Source organism: Populus euphratica, unplaced genomic scaffold (assembly GCF_000495115.2).
Source record: "Populus euphratica unplaced genomic scaffold, PopEup_1.0 scaffold650.1, whole genome shotgun sequence".
NCBI classification, from domain to species: Eukaryota; Viridiplantae; Streptophyta; class Magnoliopsida; order Malpighiales; family Salicaceae; genus Populus; species Populus euphratica.
This window is the reverse complement of record NW_011500522.1, coordinates 35,717-62,488: the sequence shown is the minus strand read 5'-3', so window position 1 is coordinate 62,488 and position 26,772 is coordinate 35,717. Positions and strand designations below refer to the sequence as shown.

The following is a 26,772-nucleotide window of genomic DNA, read 5'->3' as shown; positions in this document are numbered from 1 at the left end:
CTTTCCCTCCCCTTTTACTTCCGATCTTATTTAATCCAAGAGCTATTGTCCTCACAGCATCATAGACTTGCACGGCGTAAATCCCAGGCTCTTTCTTTTCTTCTCGGGGATATTTTCTGCTAAAACGTATACTAAATCTTTGATTGAAGGTCTCGAAATGCCGTCCCATTTTAGGGAAGTAACTCCGGACTCCTAGAATTCCTTGCATTGAGGATATTACTGAGGCATTGATGGAATGGACAAGGCTTGTAAAGGGATCTGTTGTGATCCATACATAGTCCTTTTTCATCATTTCCATTTTCTTTGCCATTTCAAATAACCGCACAGCCAATTTGAAGGACAAATGAACAACAAAGACCCTACAGTACTGCTTGCCTTTGATATTCTCAAGCTCTTTAGACATTGAATCAGAAGAAGCAAAAGGAGAGAAGGCTACAAATTGGCTTACTTCTGAATTAACTTCTCTAAGGGCATCATGTAGATGTGGTATGACTCCCCTTGCTGAAGAATCTGTATCTTCATATATCACAGTGACCTGATGCCAGTTCCATGATTGCACAATAGCAGCTACAGCTTTCATTTGAGCACGCTTATCAGGTGAAGCTTGAAGTAGAGAAGGCCATCGTTCAGTTGCCCATTCTGGAGCTGCGTCAGCGAAAGAAAGAATTGGAACCTGTGTTTCTCTGGCAATCTCAGCAACTAATGGCACCTCTTCCCATGTCTGTGGTCCTATAATGGCTTGCACTTGTCCTGTGTCGATAAGATCCTTAGCTGTATAAGCAAAGCACAGATGTGAGCTTGGATTTATCTTAATTTAAGGCAAATGATACTTGTTTCAAAAGCAACACGTATAGTTTACCTTCAAGAGCTGCATGGATGGTATCCTTTTGAGAGTCCTCTATAGGAAAAACTGTTTGATTTCCGAAGCCATAGAAATCCTCCCTTGCAATTTCCATCGCTACTATTTCTTCTTTGCCAATACGGGAACTTGTATCCACAATAGCTCCTATTCTAGCACTTCCTTTGAAAATAGCCTGTGTCTTGGTGCTTTGATCGGCTGCTGTACCGGATGTCAAGAGCAAAATTAAAGCGAAAAACGAGAAGGCGTGAGGCAAAGTACCCATTGTACTAGAGCTGATTCTCTTTCTCCATAGTTGTTAGCCTAGATCTCAATTTATATTTTACTTCGTCAACTTTCAACCTTAAGAATTTTCTCCTTTATTCAGCGGTTATAATTTGGACTATATGTATTTCTCATCCATTTTCTGTATCATTTCATTAAATATTGTGTGCAAGTATGTCCTACTATTTTTAATTTGTCGCCGATTTTTGACACAGTACAAAACAGCATTTTAAAAATAGAAATTATATATATATATAAACAAGGTGATCAATGGGACTCGCAAAATTTAAATTCGAAACCCTTGGTGCAAATCCCCACAGCTACAAATTTCACTAGAGTGTTATTTGGCTATCTACGTGCCAACTAAGATTAGATTTCAAGGGATTGACATGAAAAAGGGTTATTTTCAGTTGATTTACAAGCTAATTGAGAATACCCTTATCCTCTACGACAATTAAAAAAAAAAAACAAGAAAAAGAAGAAGAAGATTATGAGTAACAAATTAGTATTAAAGTTAAAAATATATTAAAATAATTTTTTTATTTTTTAAAATTTATTTTTAATATCAACACATTGAGATGATTTAAAAACATACAAATATAAAATTAATTTGAAGCTATTTTCTATAATGCTAATTACTTAATATTATTTGATGTTTGGTGTTAAGTAATTAACATGAAATACTACCTTAAGTTGTTTTAACTTTTTGTTATGCTTAGATTCAAGTTAATATATAATTACCCACCCATTTAATAAGTTAGGATTGACCCATAATTTCAAGTTTTTTCATGTTTTAAATAAAGAAAATTCAATAATAGTTATGCAATGACCAATTATACTAGTGTTTTATTAGGAGCTTCACACATGTATTATTCATTCATTTACTTAATATTTTTACTATTTTTTCATTAATTGATTAAGTAGTTAATAATTAGAGAATAAAATTACTATATTTTGGGAACGGTTAAAAGACCATCCTTAAATTTTTTTTAATGATTTTCTTATAAGAATAGTTAAATTTTAATTAAAATAATATTCTTTTAGGAAGTGAGATTTATAAAGGGAGCTATTATTAATATTAACATTATATTTTCTTTTTTATGAATTCTTTTATTTTAACAAGTTTCCTATCATTATATGGGAGAATATATTTGATGAATTAATGTATTTTATACTTAAAGCTTTTTTCACAGAAGCTAAACAAAGGGATGGAGAGAAATGAGAAGCTCATCAAAGGTCAAGGCACATTAAAGAGGTCTAGCAATGATAACACCCTCACTTTTTCCAGCCTAGACTACATGTTCAAACAGTTATGGGTCTCGCATCTTGCTATACATAACTTTCTTGAGCTCGGCTACTTCAAATGCATATAGATTTGGCACCTTCCTAAACTCAATTTATTTAGACTTAGCTACATACTAGGCTCAAGCATCTGGGGGTCTGGTATCTTGCTAGATCCAAGTATCGATGGGTTCAATATTTTACTAGATCTAACTTATTTGATCTTGGTTACCTGTTTAGGCCTAACCACCTATAGGTTTGGCATTTTACTACACCTAATGATTTTTTGGGCCAGGTTTTTTCTTCATATACAAGCACCCAAAGTGAAAATCTAGAGTCATTATCTTTGTACTCCCTAGCCAGCCAAAATATCCTCTGAAGACCATCCCTACATCAAATCAATGACTATTGATTTCAATATTAATATTGTGTACATGGACAAGTGACACTTTCAACATTAATGTCATGTAAAGAGACACTTATAATCAATATTAATATTGATTGTAAGGTCTTCCTTCCACTTGGATGAAGAAAGAAAAGAGTTACAATCCCTCGAGGAGAAAAGGAAAAAAGTTATAAATACGCTCTGAACAACTTAAGAAAATGGTTTATGATCTTTTACTGTCCTATAATTAATTCTCAACATTTATCACATCCTAGAAACAAATACTCTTGTTTTTAAAATTAAGTTTACATTTACTATAATTCTTTATAAAAGTCACTAATTAATCATCTTAGGGTCTTAAAAAAATCCACAAAGGGATTGTTTTGTCAAAAATCGAATCTGTACCATCAACCCCTAGCTAGAAACCTCATATACGAAGAATAGAAAATGAACACGAAATATATTTTCTCTACTATTCAGATTCTGGAGAATCATCAATATTATAGGAATAGTTTTTAATCTCACAATTTGTTGGAGAAAAGAAAATATGAGGGAAAAAAAAGGATAAATATGGAAAAAGTAATTTTTGTTTATTTGGATGGTGAAAAAAAGTGCTTTAAAAAAAAGTAAGAAAAAATTTTGTTTTGAAAATTATATAGGGTGTTTGATTTTATTGTTGATTAAATGAGGATATTGAAGCAGCATTTTTATTACTGTTTTGGGTTAGTTAAAATAATACTCCATCGATCACAAACATCGATTTTACACTGAACTTATGTAAGAGTTTCAATCCTATCCTTTCTTACACTCTTCATCGATTTTAGGCTGTCAATGGTGTTTTACTCTTTCTAAATTTATCAGAAAATTATTCATTGAATATTGGGTTATATATAGAGGAAGATGGAATTGATTTCATTGCCGCTGATCGTTGATATCCCAATGGAAAGTGCACAGGGATGCTCGTGGCTCGATAATGTGGAAACATTTTTATAGCACAACATCTTTGTCACGATACTCAAATTCAAAAGCACAGTGCAAGTGGGAAGGCCGATAGGATGTAAGACAAAATACATGTATAGTCGAGGATTTTTCTGTGTGGGGCTGGTTGCCATGCATGTAAGACAAAATACATGGTTGAAGAAGCTCATTTGTCAGCTAAGAAAAAACGCTTCGATAATTTCCTCGCAAGTACTCGCCAGATTCCTTCGCAAGCCGAGTTCTTGGAAATTAATGCTTCAGCACATGCATAGTCCTTGGAAATACGTGTCGGTGTGTACAAGACTGAATCTGCACGCATCGAGTCTTGAAACGCTTCAAGTTCTTCAGAAAAGAGAATCACGACTCTAGCATATATCCAGTTACGTTTTTCCATGCTTGACTATTTAATGTAAAACATTTTAAATTGAATATCAATTAAGAATTTAGCTGTAAGAGTGGGGTGGTGTTATATTTCGTTTATTTTTCATTATTTCTTAATTTATTGATTTTCGAATTATATAAATTTATCTCTTTTTAATTAATCTCATGAACAATTTTAATTACCTCCCATTGAAGTTGAAATCATTTCAAACACGGGATTGTATGTTTTTGTATTCTAATTAACTTAGCTATTTGGCATACAATTCTTTTTATTCATATCATTAATCTTGTAATAATTAAAATGAAACAAATGATAATGAATCCCATACCCGTGAAAAATCCTTGAATTAAATAGGTGTTTTCATGATCTAAGACTTATCTAACAATATGAAATATTTCCTTCTCAACTCAAAACACATTTTGTATTGCACCTCTCATCCAAATATATGTATATGCCAATTGATACATGTATTGGTTGAAATAAATTTTTTAATATAATAATAGAAAAAAATCAATATAGAATACGTGGATATAGAACATTTTATAATTTCCATGTATATTCAATTTAATTTTTTAATTTATGTTGATTTTTTTAAAAGAAATATCATATAATTAATTTCAAATTTTATCAATAAAGAACTTAATTGAAAAAACAATATGGACGTAAACAATACGTTATTAAACTACTATACTATCATGGTCTCTTGAACAATTTAAGAGATTTTGTTTAAAATTCAACTAGTATTTATATAAAAAATTTATGGCTCCATGCGTCATTTCATTAAAAAAAACAATAATTGTTCATTATTAAATTCATAATAACAGTCAATAATTAAGTCTTATACAAAACAAAAACACTCACCATATAAACTAGTATTACAACACGTATAACAAGAGCACATATAGCTAGCAAGAAAAGATGCACATGAAGTAAAAAGTACTAATTATATTAGAATTAAGATTGTATAGTCTTTATTTGTCATGGATAATTTATAATGAATTAAAATTTTAAATTCATGTGAAATTTTATTGTTGTAAATTATAAATAAATAACATAAATTATAAATAAGTTATTTAGTAGTTGAAAAAATAGTTGGCCATATATAAAACTTATTCACAAGTTTTATGCAATTTACAAACTTTCTTTTATCATTTTCTTGTAATTTTTTTTATTTTTCTTTATTTACTTAGCATTTTTACCTAGTTGATAGTTCTGGCCATTATCTTTTTTCTTTCTTTCTCTTAACCTATTAAAGTTCACTTCGCTTGATTTGCGAGTTTACAATTTGTCTTAGCTTCAAATTAAATCTCTAATTATTTTTTTTTTTGTTGGGAAAAAAAATGACAAATACCATATTGATTAAATAATTAATGATCAATCAACATATTGAATATCTATCATATCAACATATTGACTAATAATATTGATTAAATTAGTCCCTCGGGACTAATTTGTTAGACTAATCATTGAGTAGTTACAATGTCAAAAAATTAAATTAAAAAAACATGGCTATGATAATTGATGATCAATCCAATGGAGTAGTGGCCAATGAGTAGTCTTCATCAGATGTGTAGAGGATGCTCTTCATCATTTAAATATTCTCCATGTCAATAAAGAACAGCACTTTTGGATCTATATATGAGTTGTACAACTAAATTCATTCAATTAGTATGTGAGTCCAATTTTCTTCTTATGAGAAAATTGTTAGTTCATATCATATCCAATTGAGCCAATTTTATAAATACAGAGTGTTATTGAACAAATTACTAATATAGGAGCAATTTTGAATAATTGAGACGTGTAGATTAAGCCCCAACTTTTGGGTTTATATAAATCATACAAGAGATTGCATGCCAGATGCCTGCGGAGCCAAATTATTAACAGAATTCTCAGCATTGCTTGATCTTCTAGTGATCTGCCTTTGACAGACCCAAAATCTTATTGCAGCCAACATAAGTCTCCATATTGTTGTGTATCCGAGCATGGGATTGCCTCTCGAGAAAATGTAGATTGCGAGGGAGATTGTTGATGTGCCGGTGGTTATTATGAAGAGTGTCCCAAAGCTGCTGGGGCTAAGGCTATGCTTTTCATCTTCCACATCTGGGCAATTTCCTGGCTTAATGAGTCTGTTCTCTAGTTCCAGCAGAGTTCCATTTTCAGATACTTTCAGTAGAGCTTCGTCGATGCTAGGAAGTAATGGAGATCCACGAGGAAATGCCTGAGACACAAATCATGAAACTTCAATTAATTACACTGATATGAACCTACAATGTCATTAGGGCTGACAGGAATAAGGCTACAATCACTATCTTCCCACCATGCCACTAATCTAAAATTATATGTTGAGCAAAGTTTCATTTCTCACTGTTCTATGTAAGTTCAGAAAAGAGAGGACCATGATTAGTGGGCAGTGCAACAGCAAGTGTGAAATACAAGTGATATGACGAACGTCTTAGGTTGCAGTATAGTGTGGTTTCTAGACAGTATAAAATTGATACTCTCCAGTGCAGTTTATTCCAAATGCAGCATTTTCATGTGATACAGTTCTATTTAAGTTTTGCAAATGTTCATTTCAATCCCTGTTCTTTTCACAGGAAACAATGAAAGGAAAATGAATCAGTAGGGGATATCTTACAAATCCAAACCCTCCGACTTTGTACGTTGGCCCTACTGAGACAAAGCGGCGGCAGTACTTTGCAAGGAATAATTTGGCCAGAGGAACTTCAAGAAAGACAGCAGCAATTTCTTTGTTCTTGAATGCTTGAGCATAAGCTTCCTGTGTGGTATAATTCCTGATGTTTTGCGTCTTGAAACGTAAAACATCCACCAAATAATTTTGCAGGTAGGAGCCTGTGCAATATCCAACAACTGCATTGCTATTTAGCAGGGCCTCAACATTAGGAGCAGCACCATCAAGCTTCTGGACAGTAAGCATACTCGAAAGGTTAGCTGTGTAAGTCTCTGTGATTACTAGCGCCACGAATAGCCAGACTACCATCGACATCCTGGATAGATTGCTATGCATTTTCCCCCCTATACCAAAATATTATTAGTTCTATTATATATCAACATGAAATTACTATAGTTTCTAGATCTGAGAAGACAAATTAAGAAACGGGTGATAAAGGAATCTTACCATGTAACGAGAAAAGAGTGTTGAAGGCTAACCAAAGCATTATTCCTATTTGATGCAGCATAGAACCCTTGAGTGAAGGGCAATGATTTCGCTCTATCAACCAAATTATAAAACCATTGTAGACAGTTATGACTGCAATTAGAACCCACATGGATTTTGTGAAGGGTCTGATGAATGACAATTCTCTATTGCCTGATTGAGCAGGGACTATCAGCATCAATCCTGTTTCCGTGTAAGGCTTTGTGAATTCTGCGAGCTGGTATCTGCTAGCCAATATTACCACATCACCAACTACTGCATCATACTTCTGCTACCATGGATAGAAAGTTCAAGCCCGATCAGTCACAAGCCTTTGAAAATTAGAGAAATTCACCGACTACTGCATCATACTTCTGCTAACATTTATGATCACTTGAGATAATAAGATTTTTACGTTTGGATTTTTTGTATGCATGGACTTTTCCTTCTAATAATTATGCTAGTGTTCTTGCTTTCTAGGACAAATCTTTTCATGAACAAATGTAGATTCATATCCAAGTTAAGTTCAAATTAAGTACAATCAACTACATAACCTTTCCTTGAGAGGACAGCCAAACCAAGCCATTGAGATGCTTACTAGAAGGTCTCAGGTTCGAAACACTATTAGACCTCCCAATAAAGCAAAAACAAAAGCAAATTTAAACATATCTCAGTTGGCATCCATGTTCTGTAAGTCAAACCATAACCACTTTTTCCAGGCATTAATAGAAGATTATAATCATTAGAAGTGAGCAAAATTATGGATACTATGAGCATTTACGTTCCCAGAAATTATCTAGTCAATGTTTAAGAATAAAACCGAAAGTAACCTTAGACTTCTTAAAGAGCACATCAGTGCCAAATGGTCACGAAATCAAAAGAAAAAGTGAATGGACAAAAAGTTGTTCTTTTTCGTCTTACCTTGAGAAGGATTTGTTTTAATAGCTCATCATAAGAAGTGTTTTTGAATGCAATGAACTCGTATGGCAAAATGAACGGCAAGCGTCTTATAGTTTCTTTGAAAACCTCGATTGCAAATCCAGAAAAAGCAACACTATTTCCCAAGTGATCATATTCCACATGCACAAACTCTCTATAACCTGATTCGCCAGGCACACCAATTCGCCATGGGTTTGCACTTGTTGCAAGAGTCCATCCTCTTGAAGTATGCCACCGCCCCTCTGGCCAAAGCGCTTGCTCCAAAACAGTCATACAAGAGCTGTAAATAGAATTTTCATGGATAGTCTTAGAGAAGCCTAATCCTTTTGACCAAAACCCAATTTCCTTGTAACTCTTTCCAATTATATTGATATGAAATCTGTTAGCTGGAGCTCTTTCGTTGATGAATTTGACGAATTGAACTTTTCCTGATAGACCATGGAAGTCCACTTGCAAAATTGTTTCTAACAACTCTTGACCTACTCGGTTACTTCCATTCACCGCTACAGCCATTGTCCAAACTGCATCATAGGCCTCTGCTGCATAAATTCCAGGTTCATTGTTGTCATCTTTAGGATTTTCTATGCTAAATTTCCTTCGAAATCTTTGACGAATCTCATGGAAAAGGTGCCCTCTTTCAGGGAAATAACTCTTGACCCCTATTATTCCCTGCATTGACGAGGAGATAATAGAGGCATTGGAGTGAACAAGGCTTGTAACGGGATTTGTAGTGATCCATACATAGTCTTTTTCCATCATTTTCATTTTCTTTGCCTTTTCAAATAGTCGCACGGCCAAAGGGAAGGACAAATGAACAACAAAGACTCTGCTCTGCTCACTTTTAAGTTTTTCGAGCTCTTCAGACAACGTAATGGCAGAAGCAAAAGTAGGGAGGATTAGACCTTGGATGACTCCTACTCCTGCATCTCTCAGGGCATTAAAGAGATATGGTGTGACTGCAATAGCTGCTGAATCCGTACCTTCGTATATTACAGTGAACTGATGCCAATTCCCTGATTGCACAATAGCTGCAATGGCTTTCATTTGCTCTAGCTTGCTAGGTGAAGCTTGAAGCAGGTAAGGCCATCGCTCTGTTGCCCATTTGGGAGTGGTGTCAGACAAAGAAAGAATTGGAACCTGAGTTTGGCTACTGATCTCAGCGACTGATAACGCCTCTTCCCACGTCTGTGGTCCTAAAATGGCTTGTACTTGTTGATTGTTGATGAGATCCATTGCTGTTTACTCAGATTGCTTATAGAATTAAAAATCTTTTAAGAACAAATTAATTCTGCACTCTAATTCAGCAGAACAAGTAGCCAAGTTTAATTGTAATTCATCAGCACTAAATTGATTGTTGTTAAAAGTATATATTTAGCAACAATTAGTTACCTGCTGCTAGCTGCGTATTTAAATATGAGGCAAAACATGTCTACTCCATCGCAATGATGTGAAGTAAGCTTATAGTACTAATTAAGAATTTAAGATACGCCAGCGAAACAAATACCTGCAACAGCTGCACAGACAGGATCCCTTTGAGAATCTCTAATGTGAAGAACCAAGGTCTGATTGCCGGTGCCATAGAAATCCTCCATTGCAATTTCCATGGCAACTCTCTGCTCTTTACCAATACGTGAACTCATATCGATAATAGCTCCAATATTGATGCCTTTTGCCTGGACTCCCTCTGCTGCTGTTTTCTTCAGCATAAATAAAAAGGTTAATGCAAAGAAAGAGAAGATCATATGGTTAAACTTGTTCATTTTCAAGGCAATAACATAGAGCTCGTGCTTAATTTCCCTACACACACACACACACACATATATGCGCAGTTAGTAGTCTGATCATTTACTTGGTCAACATTACGCGTTACAGATTATATTATGAAATTAATACAACTACTATATAACAAAACAACCGAAACGTTGAACAATATAGTGTTAATTAATTAGGACCATGCATTTCCATGGAAGAATATATATATAACACTTCTATCTTTTAATTTACTATACTGCCGGGGACATTCAATTTCCAGGAATTTCTCCCGTAAAAATTGGTTTACTTGCTAAGCATGCCAGATTCTGTAATGACAATACGCTAAGCAGATCCTGCTAGAATTTTAGAATAATCTGGTCAATAGTCAACAATGTCTTGGGTCTTTCTTCAGACTGTCTTGTCGTCTTCTATTTGATTGCCTTTATGCAGGTCCCGGGTGGGGGAGTTTCCTCGTAACAGACAAGCATGCATCGTCCAAGCAAGGACACGGTGGTTGGCAGAACAGCTCCATAAATACGTTGAATATTCTTCAATATCCTTTGAAGTTTGGAATCTATACAAGTTGTTCTTCCGAGGAAAAATCGCTTCTGTTGATAGCATTATTCATATAGAAAGTTCACATGAAGTTAACTGATGTGGAATATTCTCGTATAATTATAAAAATAGAAATAAAACTAGTGTGACTTCGTGTTTCTTTAATTTTTTCCAGAACACAAATTCAAGATTATGTTGTCTCATATCAAAATAATATTTTAAATGAAAAGTACTGGAGACATGGTAAAGCATTATATTTTTTTATTTAAATTAACTTTTTAATGACTACACTCTTTTCTTTTAAAATATTTTTAACAACTACAATTTTTTAATTCTGTAATAGCACTTTTATTTCTTTAATTATTGTAATAATTTTTTAATTTATTTTTTTTTGTAATTGTTACATATAAACAGCCTATATATACTATGCACTTTTACAAAAAAAAAAAAGCTAGAAATAAACTATTTATTATTTTTTTTATTTTTGCAAAGCTTGCTAGTATTTTTTTTCTATCTTGATTTTATTTCTATGTAACTTAGCTACTATTGATAACATTGTTATCCTTAATATTGTTGTTGTGAAGAACTTAGCTACTATCATCTCTTCTATTGTCAACTCCCATTGTGGTGTTAACTAGGTCATTCTTTAATATCTGAAAGATTGAGCTTTTTGCTGGAGAAAATTATATATATCTAACTATCGTTTTTAATCTTATATGATTATGAATATTTTTCTATATATAAAAATATAAGGCATAACATTATATTTATATATATAAAAAAAATCTAATATGAATGGTAAAATATTACTTTGCTCTTTAAAAATATCACATATATTATTTCAGGATAATTTTTAAAAATTATTCAATTAAGTCCCTACTTGTTTTTTTTTTGTCTAGAATTGTAATTTTCTCTATTAATTACGTCTAATCTTTAATTTTTAAAACTTATTTATAATTAAGTCACATTTTGTTAGTTATCTCAATATATTTTTTGACTAATGATTCTTAATGTGTATGACTTATTATATTCCTAATAAGTTTGCATAAATATGAATCATATTTCTAAAAAAATATGATTAAATAAATTATCTTTGAATTTATTATAATTCAACAAATTAATTGATTTATAATTAAAGATCAAGTATAATATCTAGCGACATATCACGATCCATCAAATAGTAAGAAAGTTATACATTGTTGATATAATTTTTCAGTAACTAGTTTCTCAATATAATTATTATCTTCATCGTCATCTCATTATACCCACCTAAATTTTGAAAAAAATATTGACATTCTCTCCTTTCGCATCATAGGTGACTCAAGTATTACAAAATAAGAAACCATATCATCATTTCATTAAAAATGTTTTAATTTAGATATTAAACATTAAAAATATTTTCAGAAAAATATTTAGATATTAAACATTAAAAGTGGTAGACTTTGTAGGGTATCCTCATCATTTTCAGAAAATATGGCCGAAGAAGATAATCAATCACTTCATAATGAGAATAATGAGAATAATCGTGCTAGAACACTTAGAGACCACATGAATCCCACAAGAACAAGTGCACCATCATGCATAGTTTTTCCTCCCGATGCATCTTATTTTAATTTTAAACCAGGCATTATTCAACTTTTACCTTCTTTTCATGGCTTAGAATTGGAAAATCCATACTTGCATTTAAGGGAATTTGAGGAGGTCTGCAACACATATAATAATTTAAATTGTAGCATGAACACCATCAGATTAAAGCTTTTTCCTTTTTCATTAAAAGATAAAGCTAAAACATGGCTACAAAATTTGAGACCAGGATCCATTCGTGCTTGGGATGAAATGCAACAATAGTTTTTAAAGAAGTTTTTCCCATCTCATAGAACAAATTCTTTCAAAAGACAAATCACCACTTTCACTCAAAAACCAGGAGAAACATTTTACCAATGTTGGGATAGGTATCGAGACTTGCTTAGTACTTGCCCTCATCATGGTTTTGAAACATGGAGATTGGTTTCACATTTCTATGAAGGGTTAACACCTAAAGATAGGCAAATGGTTGAATTGATGTGCAATGGAACTTTTGAAGATAAAGACCCTGATGAAGCAATGGAGTACTTAGACTTGTTAGCTGAAAATGCTCAAAATTGGGACACCGCGGGTACTTATAAGGCACCGAGTAAAACTCAACCTCATACATCTAGTGGAGGTATATATAACCTTAGGGAAGATCATGACCTTCAAGCCAAGTTTGCATCTTTAGCTAGAAAAGTCGAGGCATTAAAATTGAAAAAGAGTGGTCAATTAAAATCTGTTGAAAACATTGTGTGTCAAATCTGTGAAACAAATGAACACTCAACTAGTAACTGTCCAACCTTGCCTTCTTTTAAGGAATGTCTCCATGAACAAGCCCATGCTTTAAATAGTTTTCAAAGGGCCAACCACAACCCATACTCCTAAACATACAACCCTGGTTGGAGAAATCACCCAAATTTTAGTTGGAAGAGTAATAATGCACAAACTTCACAACCACCATTTCAAGCACACCATAATTTCCAAAATTCTCATGGATATGCACCTCCTTATGCTCCACCTCCTAGAAGAAATCTTGAGGAAACATTGCATGCATTCATTGAAAAGCAAGAGACAATCAATACTCAACTTGCTCAAAACATGACAGATTTTAAAGATACTCTTGTAAAATTAACATCTACTCTCAATTTTCAAGAGAAAGGTAAGTTTCCATCTCAACCACAGCAAAATCTCAAGGGGCAATACAATGCAAATGCAAGTAGTTCTGTAAGTCAACACATGGATCAAGTCAAATCAGTCATCACTTTTCGGAGTGGTAAGGTTATTAAAAAACCCACTCTTCAACCTTGTGACAAAGATGATGAGTCAATCTCTAAGGGTAAGGAAGGGGTTGAATCTGAATATTGCAAGGAAAAGACTGATTCCCTGTCAGCACTTCCATTTCCTCATGCCATGACCAATCAGGAAGAAATCGATGATGAAAAAGACACCGAAAATATTGATGCGGATCTTTTATCAAAAGTGATAATAGATTAGACACCCGACATCACACCAATCAATTATTACTTTCCCGATAAATCTTTACTTTCTATCTCTACAATGCCTTGGTTTGCTAATATTGTCAATTTTCTTGTTTCAGGACAATTGCCAGCTCATTGGAGTACCCAAGATAAAAGAAAGTTCTTAAACGAAGTGAAGAACTTTTATTGGGATGATCCTTATTTATTCAAATATTGTCCGAATCAAATATTTCAAAGATGCATTCCTGACAATGAGGTAAGTAGTGTCATTAAATTTTGTCATTCTGAGGCATGTGGGGGCCATTTCTCGTCAAGAAAGACAACCGCAAAAATCTTACAAAGTGGATTTTATTGGCCCACCATGTTCAAAGACTCACATGCATTCTGCAAGTCTTGTGAAAATTGTCAAAAGTTGGGATCTATTTCAAAACATCACATGATGCCTTTAAATCCTATTATTGTCATTGAGATCTTTGACTACTGGGGTATAGATTTCATGGGTCCATTCCCTCCATCATTTGGTTTCTTATACATATTAGTTGCAGTAGATTATGTTTCAAAATGGATAGAGGCAATTCCAAGTCGAAACAATGATCACAAAACAGTGATAAAGTTTTTGAAAGAAAATATTTTGAGTCGATTTGGAGTCCTTCGAGCCATAATAAGTGATGGTGGAACACATTTCTGCAACATGCCATTTGAGTCTTTAATGAAGAAATATGGAATCACACACAAAGTTGTCATCCCTTATCACCCTCAAACAAGTGGACAAGTAGAGCTTGCTAATAGGGAGATCAAATATATTTTGGAGAAAACAGTGAACCCTAATAGGAAAGACTGGTCTTTAAGACTTAATGATGCACTTTGGGCTTATCGAACTGCTTATAAAACATCATTAGGTATGTCACCTTATAGACTAGTCTATGGAAAACCTTGTCACTTGCCTGTGGAACTTGAATATAAAGCTTATTGGGCTATTAAAGCTTTCAATTCAAATCTGGATGATGCTAGTCAACTGCAAAAATTACAAATAAATGAGCTTGAGGAAATAAGAAATGATGCATATGAAAATTGAAGAATTCATAAAGCAAGAATTAAAGAGTTTCATGACAAGAAAATACTGAGAAAAACATTCAATGTTGGTCAAAAAGTTTTGCTTTATAATTCTCGACTGCATTTATTTCCTGAAAAATTAAGATCAAGATGGAGCGGTCCTTTTATTATGAAACATGTGTATCCGTATGGGGCCAATGACATCGAGAATCCAAAGAATGGCAATGTTTTCAAGGTAAATGGACATCGTCAAAAAGTCTTTAGGAATGGTATCTATAAACCGTGAAGATAAAATACAATTCATTAAGGATGGCCTGAGTAAGGAGTCTTTAGATAATCTTCTATTGACTCTTGAGACGCATCCTAGTGGAGATGTACATCGTGCAATTCATGATTTATGGCCACTATTTCATAAAGAACATGATCGACTTAGTCTTGGGAATCTGACTAAAAAAGACCCTGTTTGCTAGTTTTAAAGAAAACTGGATGGGAAGCCTATCCCTGACCCATAGAGGGCGTTTAAGCCGTTCTTGGACGTAAAACCAAGGGAAGATGTGAGCCGCAATCACAACTACCTGTACATACACATGCTTTTTTTAAAAGTAAATAAATAAATAAATAAAAAGAGAGAGAGAGTGTGTGTGAGACTCCAGCTAGCCTATATATAGGTGTTATGATTGCCTTTTTAATTTCTTATCTATAAAACCCTCTCTTCCTTCCTTTCATTTCTACTCAACCCATACATTCAACAAATATAGAAGTGTGTAGAAATGGCAAGTTCCTCAAGTCATCATATAAGAAATATTTGTGTTTTTGGTGGATCTAATCCTGGGAAAGAAAAGGAGTTTTTAGAATCAGCAAATCATCTTGGTCAAGTGCTAGCTGAGAGAAAGATTCATTTAGTGTATGGGGGAGGCAGTCTTGGGTTAATGGGAGGTGTGTCAATAGCTGCATTTTTAGGAGGTAGTCAAGTTTTGGGGGTTGTCCCCGAAGCTTTAGCACAAGGGAACATCATTGGAAAAACAATTAGAGAGGAACTTCAGGTCTCCACAATGTCAGCTCGAATTGATGCAATGTTTAACCATGTTGATGCCTTTATTGCTTTACCAGGTGGTCTAGGTACATTGGAAAAGATCTTTCATATTTCCTCTTGGGCTCAACTGCACATTCACCATAAACCCATAGATTTGTTAAATGTTAATGGTTATTATGATAAGTTGTTGTCTTTTCTTGATCATGCTGTGGAACAGGAATTTCTAACATCTTTTGCACGACAAATCATAATCTCTACTGCTACTGCTGAATAATTAATTGACCAGCTACAATCCTTCATTCCTGTAATTGATCCTTCCATGAGTCGCATAAATTGGTCAACTAAGGAAAGCCATAAAAAGCTTAGATTGGATTTGAGCCTTCATTTGTGAATTTTTGTGTCTTTTGGTTTTATTATTATGTTTTGTTATTTCTTATTTTTGTTTTAGTGTGTTTCAGGTTTGTCAGTGTTCGTTATTTCAGGTGATATCTTCTATACTCTATCTTTCTACCTTTAAACATTGAGGACAATGTCTCGTTTTGGTTGGGGGGAGAGGGTAGTAGTTGATAAAAAAAAAATTCATTTCATAAAGCATATGCATAATTGTTGTTACTAGGATGGCAGAGTAAAGGAGCTCTTTTGTTAAAGTGACTTTTGAGACGCATCTTAGTAACCATTCTTAACAAGGTCTATTATAATACTTCTTGAAATATTCAGGTTTACAAACTCTCGCATTGTTATCACTTAATTTTGCTCATATACTTATTTAACATGTATTCTTAAACCTTAATTTACACACACATACTTTAACATATGATTGTGGGTTGTATATTGGATTATTACATTATTTATGTTCTTTTGTTAAACATAAAAACTAAGGGAAAGGGATTGTATATAAAAGAAAATAAAAGAAAATAAAAAAAAAATAAAAAAAATGATAATATTAAGAATGTAGATAAGTTTGGTTTCGTAGCCTCCCTAACCTAAGTAATTAAGCTCGAAGGGGTGTTTTAACACCTAATACCCTAAAGTCAACTGACTTGGGAGCTATTGGCTCAACGCTTGTTACATGGGTTGAGGAGAAAAGCTTAAGGAAATCAAACATTGCACTATCTACATATCAGTATCTGCGACCCGAGTTACTAAGCTCGTAGGGGTGTCTTAACACCTAATGCCCAAAGACCAACTAGTCTGGGAGCTCGTTACATAGGTTAAAGATGCATGGTGTTTTTCAGTTATATGTATATATATTTTAAAAAAAAAGACAAAAAAAGAAGACAAAAATAATAATCCCAACCCAAGGAAGTTAACCTTAAACATTAGAACAAAAATTTTTTTGTTTTCTTCCAAGAAAAGCCCCGTAATTATGTGTTGATACATTAAGCACAAAAAAAAGGTTTATAAATATCTTGTTAAGAGGTATTGAGCAGATATATAAATATAATGAAAGTTTGTTTATCTGGATAGATTAATGAAAGTTAAATGATGAATACCTTGCTTTGTGGAATTTACAAATTCTTTTTCTATTTTAACGCTTTGATTACTAGGGACTAGTAATAAGCTGGTTGGGTGGTGTGATTAGTACTTAAAAGTGCATTTTTATCAAGGTTTTATCTCATCATTTTGCACTTGAAATATCAATAACTCCTTAACTAAAGCATGTTTTATAATAATATATCTAATAATATAAGAAACCTTTAATTTGTGGTAAATGTTCATTTTAAATGAAGGCCTATCACATAAATGAAAGGATTGATTGATGACTTTAAGAACTTAAATTGCAAGGGGAAAGAGATGACCAAACTTAGAAAAGAGATGTCGGTGCAATCCAAATCAGAACACTGTTCGGTAATTGGGTCATATCTGGAGCTATAGATCTCATATTTAGGTCTAATTTATATGTATAGAAAGGTAAGACATAGGCCTACAACTTTTATATGGAGCCCAAGATCTAAAAAGGCCATTTTCAAGTCCAAATTGTAGCAATAACAAAGAAGCCCGAATCTGTCCTCCAGCCCGAGCACTGTTCAGTATTTTGGCCATATCTGGAGTTCTAGAAATCCAAATGAGCTGAAGTTTTTACACAAGAAATTTGAGACAATTTCCTACAACTTTCATGTTTTTGAGTGGCTCCAATTTTGACGTTATCAATGACGTTTTGGGCAGACAAGAGAAGATAAGGATTGTCACCAAGTCAAGAGTTGGCCACCCACTAATCAATTAGTCATCAAATCAATAGTTCTCAATTTTGGCCTATAACAGGAGGCATTTGCCATGCATTTAGGCATCTTGGTTTCCAGATCAAGATCATGCTCTTCCTTTATCTCTTTGTATTTTTTGTATTGCTTATGCTTTGCTTTCATTAATATCAAGTTTATGTCTTTCAATTCCTTTCCTTTGCTTTGTTAACTCTTATCTTATTTATGTTCTTATTTTGTTTATTTATTTTTCTTTCTTTCATTATGTCTAACTAAGTTTATTATGTCAAGGTGAAAAGGTTACACTAATGGTGTAAGAATAAGTATAATGTAAACTTAATATGGACTTTAATGTTTGATACTAACATGTTTTGTATTTGTTATCTTGTTCACTCTTTAATACTTTGCTTGTTAAATGATTAATCTTGATTTATGTTGTATAACACTTGGTACAATAAATGCTTGGCACTTTCATAGCCCATAATGTATGGTATAACCGACACCTGAGCTATGAAAGGAACTTGATTTGTTGTTAACATAAGTTATAATCATGAATGCTTAACAAGATTTACAAGTACTAGCATTAATCGAATAAGATGACTAATGTAATCATGTTAACAATCTATAATCTGATTGAAACCTCCTTTGTGTGTGGTTTCCAATTGAATAATAAGAGTTTATATTATACTTGTTTGACATACCATTAGTGAAACCTCTAACCTTGATATTTGTTATTATTATTGTTTAATCCTTACATTAATTTTCCATCTCCAAGTTCTCATCATCATCTTCTTCTTCTCTTTCTTTATTATTATTATTATTACTACTACTACTACTACTACTACTATTATTATTATTATTATTATTATTATTATTATTATTATAGTTATTATTGTTATTGTCATTGTTGTTATTATTGTTATTACTATTATTATTGTTGTTGTTATTATTATTATTGTTGTTGTACTATTGTCATTTATAATTTGTACAATTAACCTCTTTGTGGTTCGACCCCGGTCTTGCTGGGTTATTTATTACTTTGACACTCCTGCACTTGGGAGAAGATGATTAGTACTTAAAAGTGCATTTTTATCATGGTTTTATATCATCATTTTGCACTTGAAGTATCAATAACTCCTTAACTAAAACATGTTTTATAATAATGTATCTAATAATATAAGATACCTATAATTTGTAGTAAATGTCTATTTTTAATGCAGGCCTATCACATAAATGAAAGGATTGATTGATGACTTTAAGAACTTAAATTGCAAGGGCAAAGAGATAACCAAAATTAGAAAAGAGATGTCGGTGCAATCCAAACTGGAACACTATTCAGTAATTGGGTCATATCTGGAGCTATAGATCTCAGATTTAGGTTCAATTTATATGGATGGAAAGGTAAGATATAGGCCTACAACTTTTATATGGAGCCCAAGATCTAAAAATGCCATTTTCAAGTCCAAATTGTAGCAACAACAAAGAAGCCCGAATCTGTCCTCCAGCCCGAGCACTGTTTAGTATTTTAGCCATATCTGGCGTTCTAGAAATCCAAATGAGCTGAATTGTGTACACAAGACAGCTGAGACAATTGCCTATAACTTTCATGTTTGCAAGTGGTTCCAATTTTGACGTTATCAATGACATTTTGGGCAGACAAGAGAAGATAAGGATTGTCACCAAGTCAAGAGTTGACCACCCACTCATCAATTAGTCATCAAATCAATAGTTCCCAATTTTGGCCTATAAAAGAAGGCATTTGCCATGCATTTAGGCATCTTGGTTTCCAGATCAAGATCATGCTCTTCCTTTCTCTCTTTGTATTTTTTGTAATGTTTATGCTTTGCTTTCATTAATATCAAGTTTATGCCTTTCATTTCCTTTCCTTTACTTAGTTAACTTTTATGTTCTTATTTTGTTTATCTATTTTTCTTTCTTTCATTATGTCTAGCTAAGTTAATTATGTCAAGGTGAAAAGGTTACACTAACGGTGTAAGAATAAGTATAATGTAAACTTAATATGGACTTTAATGTTTGATACTAACATGTTTTATATTTGTTATCTTGTTCACTCTTTAATCCTTTGCTTGTTAAATGACTAATCTTGATTTATGTTGTATAACCCTTGGTACAACAAATGCTTGGCACTTTCATAGTTCATATTGTATGGTATAACCGACACTTGAGCTATGAAAGGAACTTGATTTGTTGTTAACATAAGTTATAATCATGAATGCTTGACGAGATTTACAAGTATTAGCATTAATCGAATAAGATGACTAATGTAATCATGCTAACAATCTGTAATCTGATTGGAACCTCCTTTATATGTGGTTTCCAATTGAATAATAAGAGTTTATATTATACTTGTTTGACATACCATTAGTGGAATCTCTAACCTTGACATTTGTTATTATAATTGTTTAATCGTTACATTAATATTTCATCTCAAAGTTCTCATCTTTTTCTTCTTCTTCTCCTTCTTTTTCTTTATTATTATTATTATTATATTACTATTATTATTAGTATTACTATTATTATTATTATTATTATTATTATTATTATTATTATTATTGTTATTGTTATTATTGTTATTACTATTATTATTGTTGTTGTTGTTATTATTGTTGTTGTTGTATTATTGTTATTTATAATTTGTACAATTAACCTCCCTGTGGTTCGACCCCGGTCTTGCCGGGTTATTTATTACTTCGACACTCCTGCACTTGGGAGAAGACATCAATCTTTTAGTCGTGTCAGAAGACATCAATCTTTTAATCGTGTCAGTCATCTCATTATACCCACCTAAATTTTGAAAAAAATTATTGACCTTCTCTCCTTTCACATCACAGGTGACTCAAGTATTACAGAATAAAAAACTATAGAATCATTTCATCAAGAATGTTCTAATTTAGATATTAAAGTATAGAATGTGTTTACTCTGTCAAATTAAATTTATTCTCAATGTTATAATTATTTATTTTTTAAATAAAATTTGAAATTTTTTTCAAATTTCATTCCATCTTGTATAAAGATTTTACAATTAATATCATTCAAGAATATTTAAAATAATTTTTCTAATTTATTTAGGGTGTTAAATTCTTTCTATGTCACTCAAATACCTTTTTATATCATTAATGTTATATATATATAGAATTGGTTCAAAAATGGATCGCAAAGCCAAAACAACTTTTGTAAGATAAAATACATGGTTGAAGAAGTTCATTTGTCAGCTATGAAAAAACGCCTCCATAATTTCCTCGTAGGTACTCGCCAGATTTCTTCGCAAGCCGAGTTCTTGGAAATTAATACTTCAGCACATGCATAGTCCTTGGAAATACGTGTCGGTGTACAAGACTGAATCTGCACGCATCGAGTCTTGAAACGCTTCAAGTTCTTCAGAAAAGAGAATCACGACTCTAGCATATATCCAGTTACGTTTTTCCATGCTTGACTATTTAATGTAAAACATTTTAAATTGAATATCAATTAAGAATTTAGCTGTAAGAGTGGGGTGGTGTTATATTTCGTTTATTTTTCATTATTTCTTAATTTATTGATTTTCGAATTACATAAATTTATCTCTTTTTAATTAATCTCATGAACAATTTTAATTACCTCCCATTGAAGTTGAAATCATTTCAAACACGGGATTGTATGTTTTTGTATTCTAATTAACAAAGCTATTTGGCATACAATTCTTTTTATTCATATCATTAATCTTGTAATATTTAAAATGAAACAAATGATAATGAATCCCATACCCGTGAAAAATCCTTGAATTAAATAGGTGTTTTCATGATCTAAGACTCATCTAAGATTTGTATAACAAAATATTAACAATATGAAATATTTCCTTCTCAACTCAAAACACATTTTGTATTGAACCTCTCATCCAAATATATGTATTTGCCAATTGATATATATATTGGTTGAAATAATTTTTTTAATATATAATAATAGAAAAAAAATCAATATAGAATATGTGGATATAAAACATTTTATAATCTCAATGTATATTCAATTTATTTTTTTAATTTCTGTTGAATTTTTTAAAATAGATATCATATAATTTCAAATTTTATCAATAAAGAGCTTAATTGAAAAAACAATATGAACGTAAACAATATATAATTAAACTACTATACATGTTCTGTGAAACAATTTAAGAGATTTTGATTAAGATTCAATAGTATTTATATATAAAAAAAATCATGTATCCATGTGTCATTCCATTAAGTATCCATGTGTCATTTCATTATTAGATTCACATTAGCGATCAACAATTGAGTATAACAAGAACATAAACAACTGCTAGGAAGGTTACGCATGAATACGAATTAAGAAGTATTAATTATATTAGGATTAAGATTGTATAGTGTTTATTTGTTATGGATAATTTATCTAGAATTAAAATTTTAAATTCATGTGAAATTCTATCTTTATAAAATTATAAATAAATCATCCCATATATGAAACTTATTCACAAGTTTTATGCAATTTACAATTTATTCCAAATGTAGCATGTTCATGTGATACACACTACGAAAATTCACAATTTTCCAGACGGATCAAATCCATTGATGTTAAATTTACACTTCATTGATAAATGTTTTACTGAATAAATCACTGATAGAAAGTCTTTCATCGGTAATTTCACATTATGTTGTCAAGTCTATTGGAAAAAAAATTATTGATGATTTTATTGATAAAAAATATGAGAAAAAAAAAATTCCCGTTAGAAATATACCGACGGATATATTTTATTGGTGATTATGATATATCCAGTAAATATTTTTCAACTCTCAGTAAAATGCTGGCGGACTTTATTCATCTATGAAGGCATTGGTAATTGTGGCATTTTTAGTAAATATTTCTCAATACTCAGTAAAATGTCGACGGAGACATTCCGTTGGTAACTCTGTTGGTGGGGTTTTTTAGATTTTTTTAAATAATTATTTAGAATAGATAATATACAATTATATAAATTAATAGTAAAAAACCCAATTATGCAAATAAAGTTTTATTAAACATAAAAAATAAAAAAATAAAGTTAAATAATATTCATTACAAATTTAATGTGTTTCCAAAAAAATATTAAATAAGAATAATGGCGGAGCTGGAGGAGGAGTAGGAGAAGGAGGAGGCTGGTTATTTCCGGGACCAGATGGCCAAAAAAGAGGTGCACATGTATCATCCTTCTGTGATGTAATGTTCATGACTATTTGGCAGAATTTGTCATAATTCGCCGAGTGTTGTTCATAATTGCTCGTATTTTTTGGTGAGATGAGTCGTGTGTTGTTTCAAGGCCACGATCTCCTCATATTGGGTACTCGATACTAACTAGGAGTTCCCAACGATTAAAACACTATAAGCGACCCATAAGTTATTGGCCGTAGTGTTGAAGAGCCCGTATACCCAATTTTTATCGGGTCCACCGGATGATCCTACCTCCATCCACAAATCTAGATCAACATCTGAATGGGTCGAAGGATTGTCTCCATATCTCTCCCTCAACCAGCTATTATAGTTATCCTGAAAATAAAAAAAGAAATCATCATAGTCAATTTAATAAAAATAATAACTTATGAAATAAAATTGTTGAACAAACATACCACAAAGTATTTAGTACGATTGTGAATGAATTGTCACACCCCTTTTGGCAGTCTTTACTTCGCATGTACGTCTCTACAAACAACTCCATTGGACTCGGCTCATGTCCAAGAGACGTAGCCTTAAGAAAAAAATTAATTAACAACAAATTAATTAATGATATATTTTACTTAAATTAATCTTACCATTTGTTTCACATGTGCAGCAAATGGAAAGGAGCCACCGTTGTGCGTTGTCATCGAGCGATTAATTTGCCAATTCTAGTTGTTAGCACCGAGCTGTGAGCATCGTGTAAACTACTCAGATGTCACATGCTCAATATATTGTGGCCATATATCTCCCGGGATGTACAGCGGTTTGAAATCCCTCCAAACTGTCATGTCATTCCAGCCTTGAAATCGTTATCTTTCTTGTTTTTTTGTCTTTTTTTGTACTTCATATCAAAATCAAGCAACCTACTTTCATGGTGACAAATTAAATTTTAAAACAAAAATATATTTTTTTAAAAATATCATATTGTTTTCGATGTTACCTAGTTGCCATGTGATTTTTCCACACCCTCCTCATAACATTGTCAAGCGCGTTGTCCTAGTCGAATTTGTGCTGTATATAAATAATTTATTTAAAATAAAAATAATAATTTATTTAATATTATAATAATAATTTAAGAAAAATAGGCTAGAAATTAAAAATTAACATCACCCTCAAAATTGCCATATCATGCATTATATAAGGTGTCCATTTAGGATGTCTAGAAACCAGACTTCATTGAAATAATAGAATCTCCATCGACGATTTAAATGCCGATGATATTACTAGTGCGACCTCAGTGTTTGTGAACCTGTAAATAAATTAAATTAATGAAATAATGATTAGTTGTTCATAAATTATGTTATAATTAAATAAAAAAACTGAAACTGCAACAAACTTACATTGAAAGGTCATCCTTCCAATATGCCTCGTACTTGCGGATCAATTGATTTCATAGTGAAGGCACACAGCCTCTGCGTTGTAAAACTGTGCTGGAAGAGGTAGCATCGTGAGTCAGTGCAGGTGCCTCTTCTTGATCGGCACCTAAAGACATATCATCCTTATTGCTAGAAGAACTAGTTGCGACCATATGTGATCTATGCATCTACATAATTTTATACAAATATTTACATAATTAAATTTGATTCTTAAAAAAAAAAAAACCGGTAACACCTCCCCTATACTGGAGACTATCCAAAGTTTTCAAACCTGCAAATATTAATAATAGCCACAACCAATTGACCCCATTCAAAAATCTTATATATAACCTAACATCTATACAAATAACAATTAAAGTTAATGAAAATAATTAAACACATATAATGCAATAATAGAGTAAAATTGAGATAAAATAATTCAATTTATTCCTATATATTCAATTACTAATTACAAGTTAAATTCTATAATAACAATTAAAATTTAACAAAGTATTCAATTATTATAGCAATATAAATAATAAAATATACTCAACAAATTTAAAAAAAAAACTATAAACTTTAGGAATGAAAAATGCTTACCTTAATAATGTGTTTATTTCAGGACTTTATCTACATTATAAAAATATACCAAAACAAAAAAAAACACAACAAAAATAACAATAACTAAAACAAAGAAAATAAAAAAAATAAAGTCATTAAGCATAATAAATGAAAATACTAACCTTTTAATTTGTTGAAGATAGAACTAGAGATTACAAGCATCAAACAACAGTTTTCAAGCAAATGAGAGGAAAAAAACCAAAAATGAAAGCTTTGAAACGAAGTAGATGAAAAATGAACTGAAGGGGTGGTTACTGAGATTTATACTGTAATTTTACTGATGGAATCCCCGACAGTCAATTTAAATAATTTTATTTTTAATTATTATGTCGGTAAATTATGAATTTTGCACTAAATTTTTTTAATTACGCTTCATAATTTTCACAGTCCGTAAGTAAGTGCACATGGTTAGAGAAGAATTAATTACTTGCCCTTTGGAATTCGCACCATCCGTTAGTGATTCTGTCGGTAATTGTTCATCTTGTAATTGAATGATTTGGGATTCGGTCAGCTGTAGGTTATTGGACAATAAATATTATTAATGTTGCCGAAAGGTTGTTCCAAATTATATGAGTTTGTGATATTACAATATATAAATAATACATTCTTAACAAAGTTTAATTAGTAGTACATATACTTATTGAATAAAAAGTCTCAGTTCATCACAGTTGTGTACGACCATTTTGTGTACTTATCTAAACTCTATTTTTAACAAATATCTTCCCTTTACGGCCATTTTAGGTGTGACTTGTCCAGGATTGGAGAATATTGACAAGTTCCCATTGGAAGGCACTTTACCACCATCATCATGCCGTGGAACACGATTGATTCTTGTTCTCAAATGAGGTTCGAAATAGTACAACATAAATATTGAGATATCTTTAATTTATGATAAATGCTTATTTTATGGTATATCTCATTAAGGCATTCTCATTAAGGCTTTATATCATCATATTGCACTAAAATATCATTAAATTCCCTAACCACAACATGTTTTATAATAACAAGTCTAATAATATAAGATATCTTTAATTTATGGTAAATGCTTATTTTAAATATAGGTATATCTCACAATTCAAAGGATTGATTGATGTGATTAACTATTGAAATTGTGAAGAGACAAAGAAAGGACTAAGAGAAAAGATGCTAGTTCAATTCAAATTGGAACACCATTTGGTTAATGGATCATAACTAGAGTTGTAGACCTTGGATTTAGGTCTGCTTTATATGTATGGAAAGCTAAGATATCAACTTAAAACTTTCATAGGAGTTCAAAACTCAATTATACCATTTTCAAGTTCAAATCTTAGCATCAATGAAAGTCAGAATTTATCCTACAGCTTAGAAACTGTTCGGTTTTTAGCTCATATTTCGAGTTTTAGAAGTCCAAATGAGCTTTGGTTTTCTTTTTTTTTTTTGTTTGAAAGCTGAGATAATAGCCTACAACTTTCATGAGTAAGAGGGGCTGTAATTCTAATGTTAGCAATGACGTTTTGGCCAGCCAACAATATCAATAACTAACCAACAATATCAATAACCAGCAGCCAACAATGTCAAAAACCAACCACCAAATCCATGGTTGGCCACCAACTATTTTCTTAGTCAACCAATCAATAGTTCTAAATTTTAGCCTATAAAAGGAGGCATTTGCCATATATTTAGTCATATTATTTTTCAGATCAAAATTATTTTCTTGCTTTTTCTCTTTATA

General features: G+C 31.9%; 2 protein-coding genes across 2 annotated transcripts in view; both read right to left on the bottom strand.

Moving 5' to 3' along the window:
* Nucleotides 1–1,208, bottom strand: part of LOC105115170 (glutamate receptor 2.7-like) — a 3,666-nt gene extending 2,458 nt beyond the window's left edge. Inside the window, exons 1-2 of the mRNA XM_011011989.1 lie at nucleotides 860–1,208; nucleotides 1–771 (exon numbers count right to left, since the gene is read on the bottom strand). The exon at nucleotides 1–771 is cut by the window's left edge and continues 500 nt beyond it. Coding sequence (XP_011010291.1) covers nucleotides 1–771; nucleotides 860–1,124 — 1,036 coding nt within the window. The 5' untranslated portion in view covers nucleotides 1,125–1,208. The remainder of the gene's footprint in view (nucleotides 772–859) is intronic.
* Nucleotides 1,209–5,877: 4,669 nt separating this feature from the next.
* Nucleotides 5,878–10,011, bottom strand: LOC105115171 (glutamate receptor 2.8-like). Its single transcript, XM_011011990.1, has 5 exons — nucleotides 9,747–10,011; nucleotides 8,225–9,477; nucleotides 7,286–7,592; nucleotides 6,785–7,182; nucleotides 5,878–6,367 (listed from the first exon to the last, which is right to left on the bottom strand). Exons 1-5 carry the CDS (start codon nucleotides 10,000–10,002, stop codon nucleotides 5,984–5,986), a joined length of 2,598 nt encoding a protein of 865 aa, XP_011010292.1. The 5' UTR covers nucleotides 10,003–10,011; the 3' UTR covers nucleotides 5,878–5,983.
* Nucleotides 10,012–26,772: the final 16,761 nt, after the last annotated feature.

Coding starts and splice junctions, on each gene's coding strand:
- LOC105115171 (XM_011011990.1), bottom strand. CDS start 10,002: ATGAACAAGTTTAACCATATGATCTTCTCTTTCTTTGCATTAACCTTT. Junction 7,593..8,224: donor TAAAACAAATCCTTCTCAAG/GTAAGACGAAAA, acceptor CCATGGTAGCAG/AAGTATGATGCAGTAGTTGG. Junction 6,368..6,784: donor AAGTCGGAGGGTTTGGATTT/GTAAGATATCCC, acceptor TTTGTGTCTCAG/GCATTTCCTCGTGGATCTCC.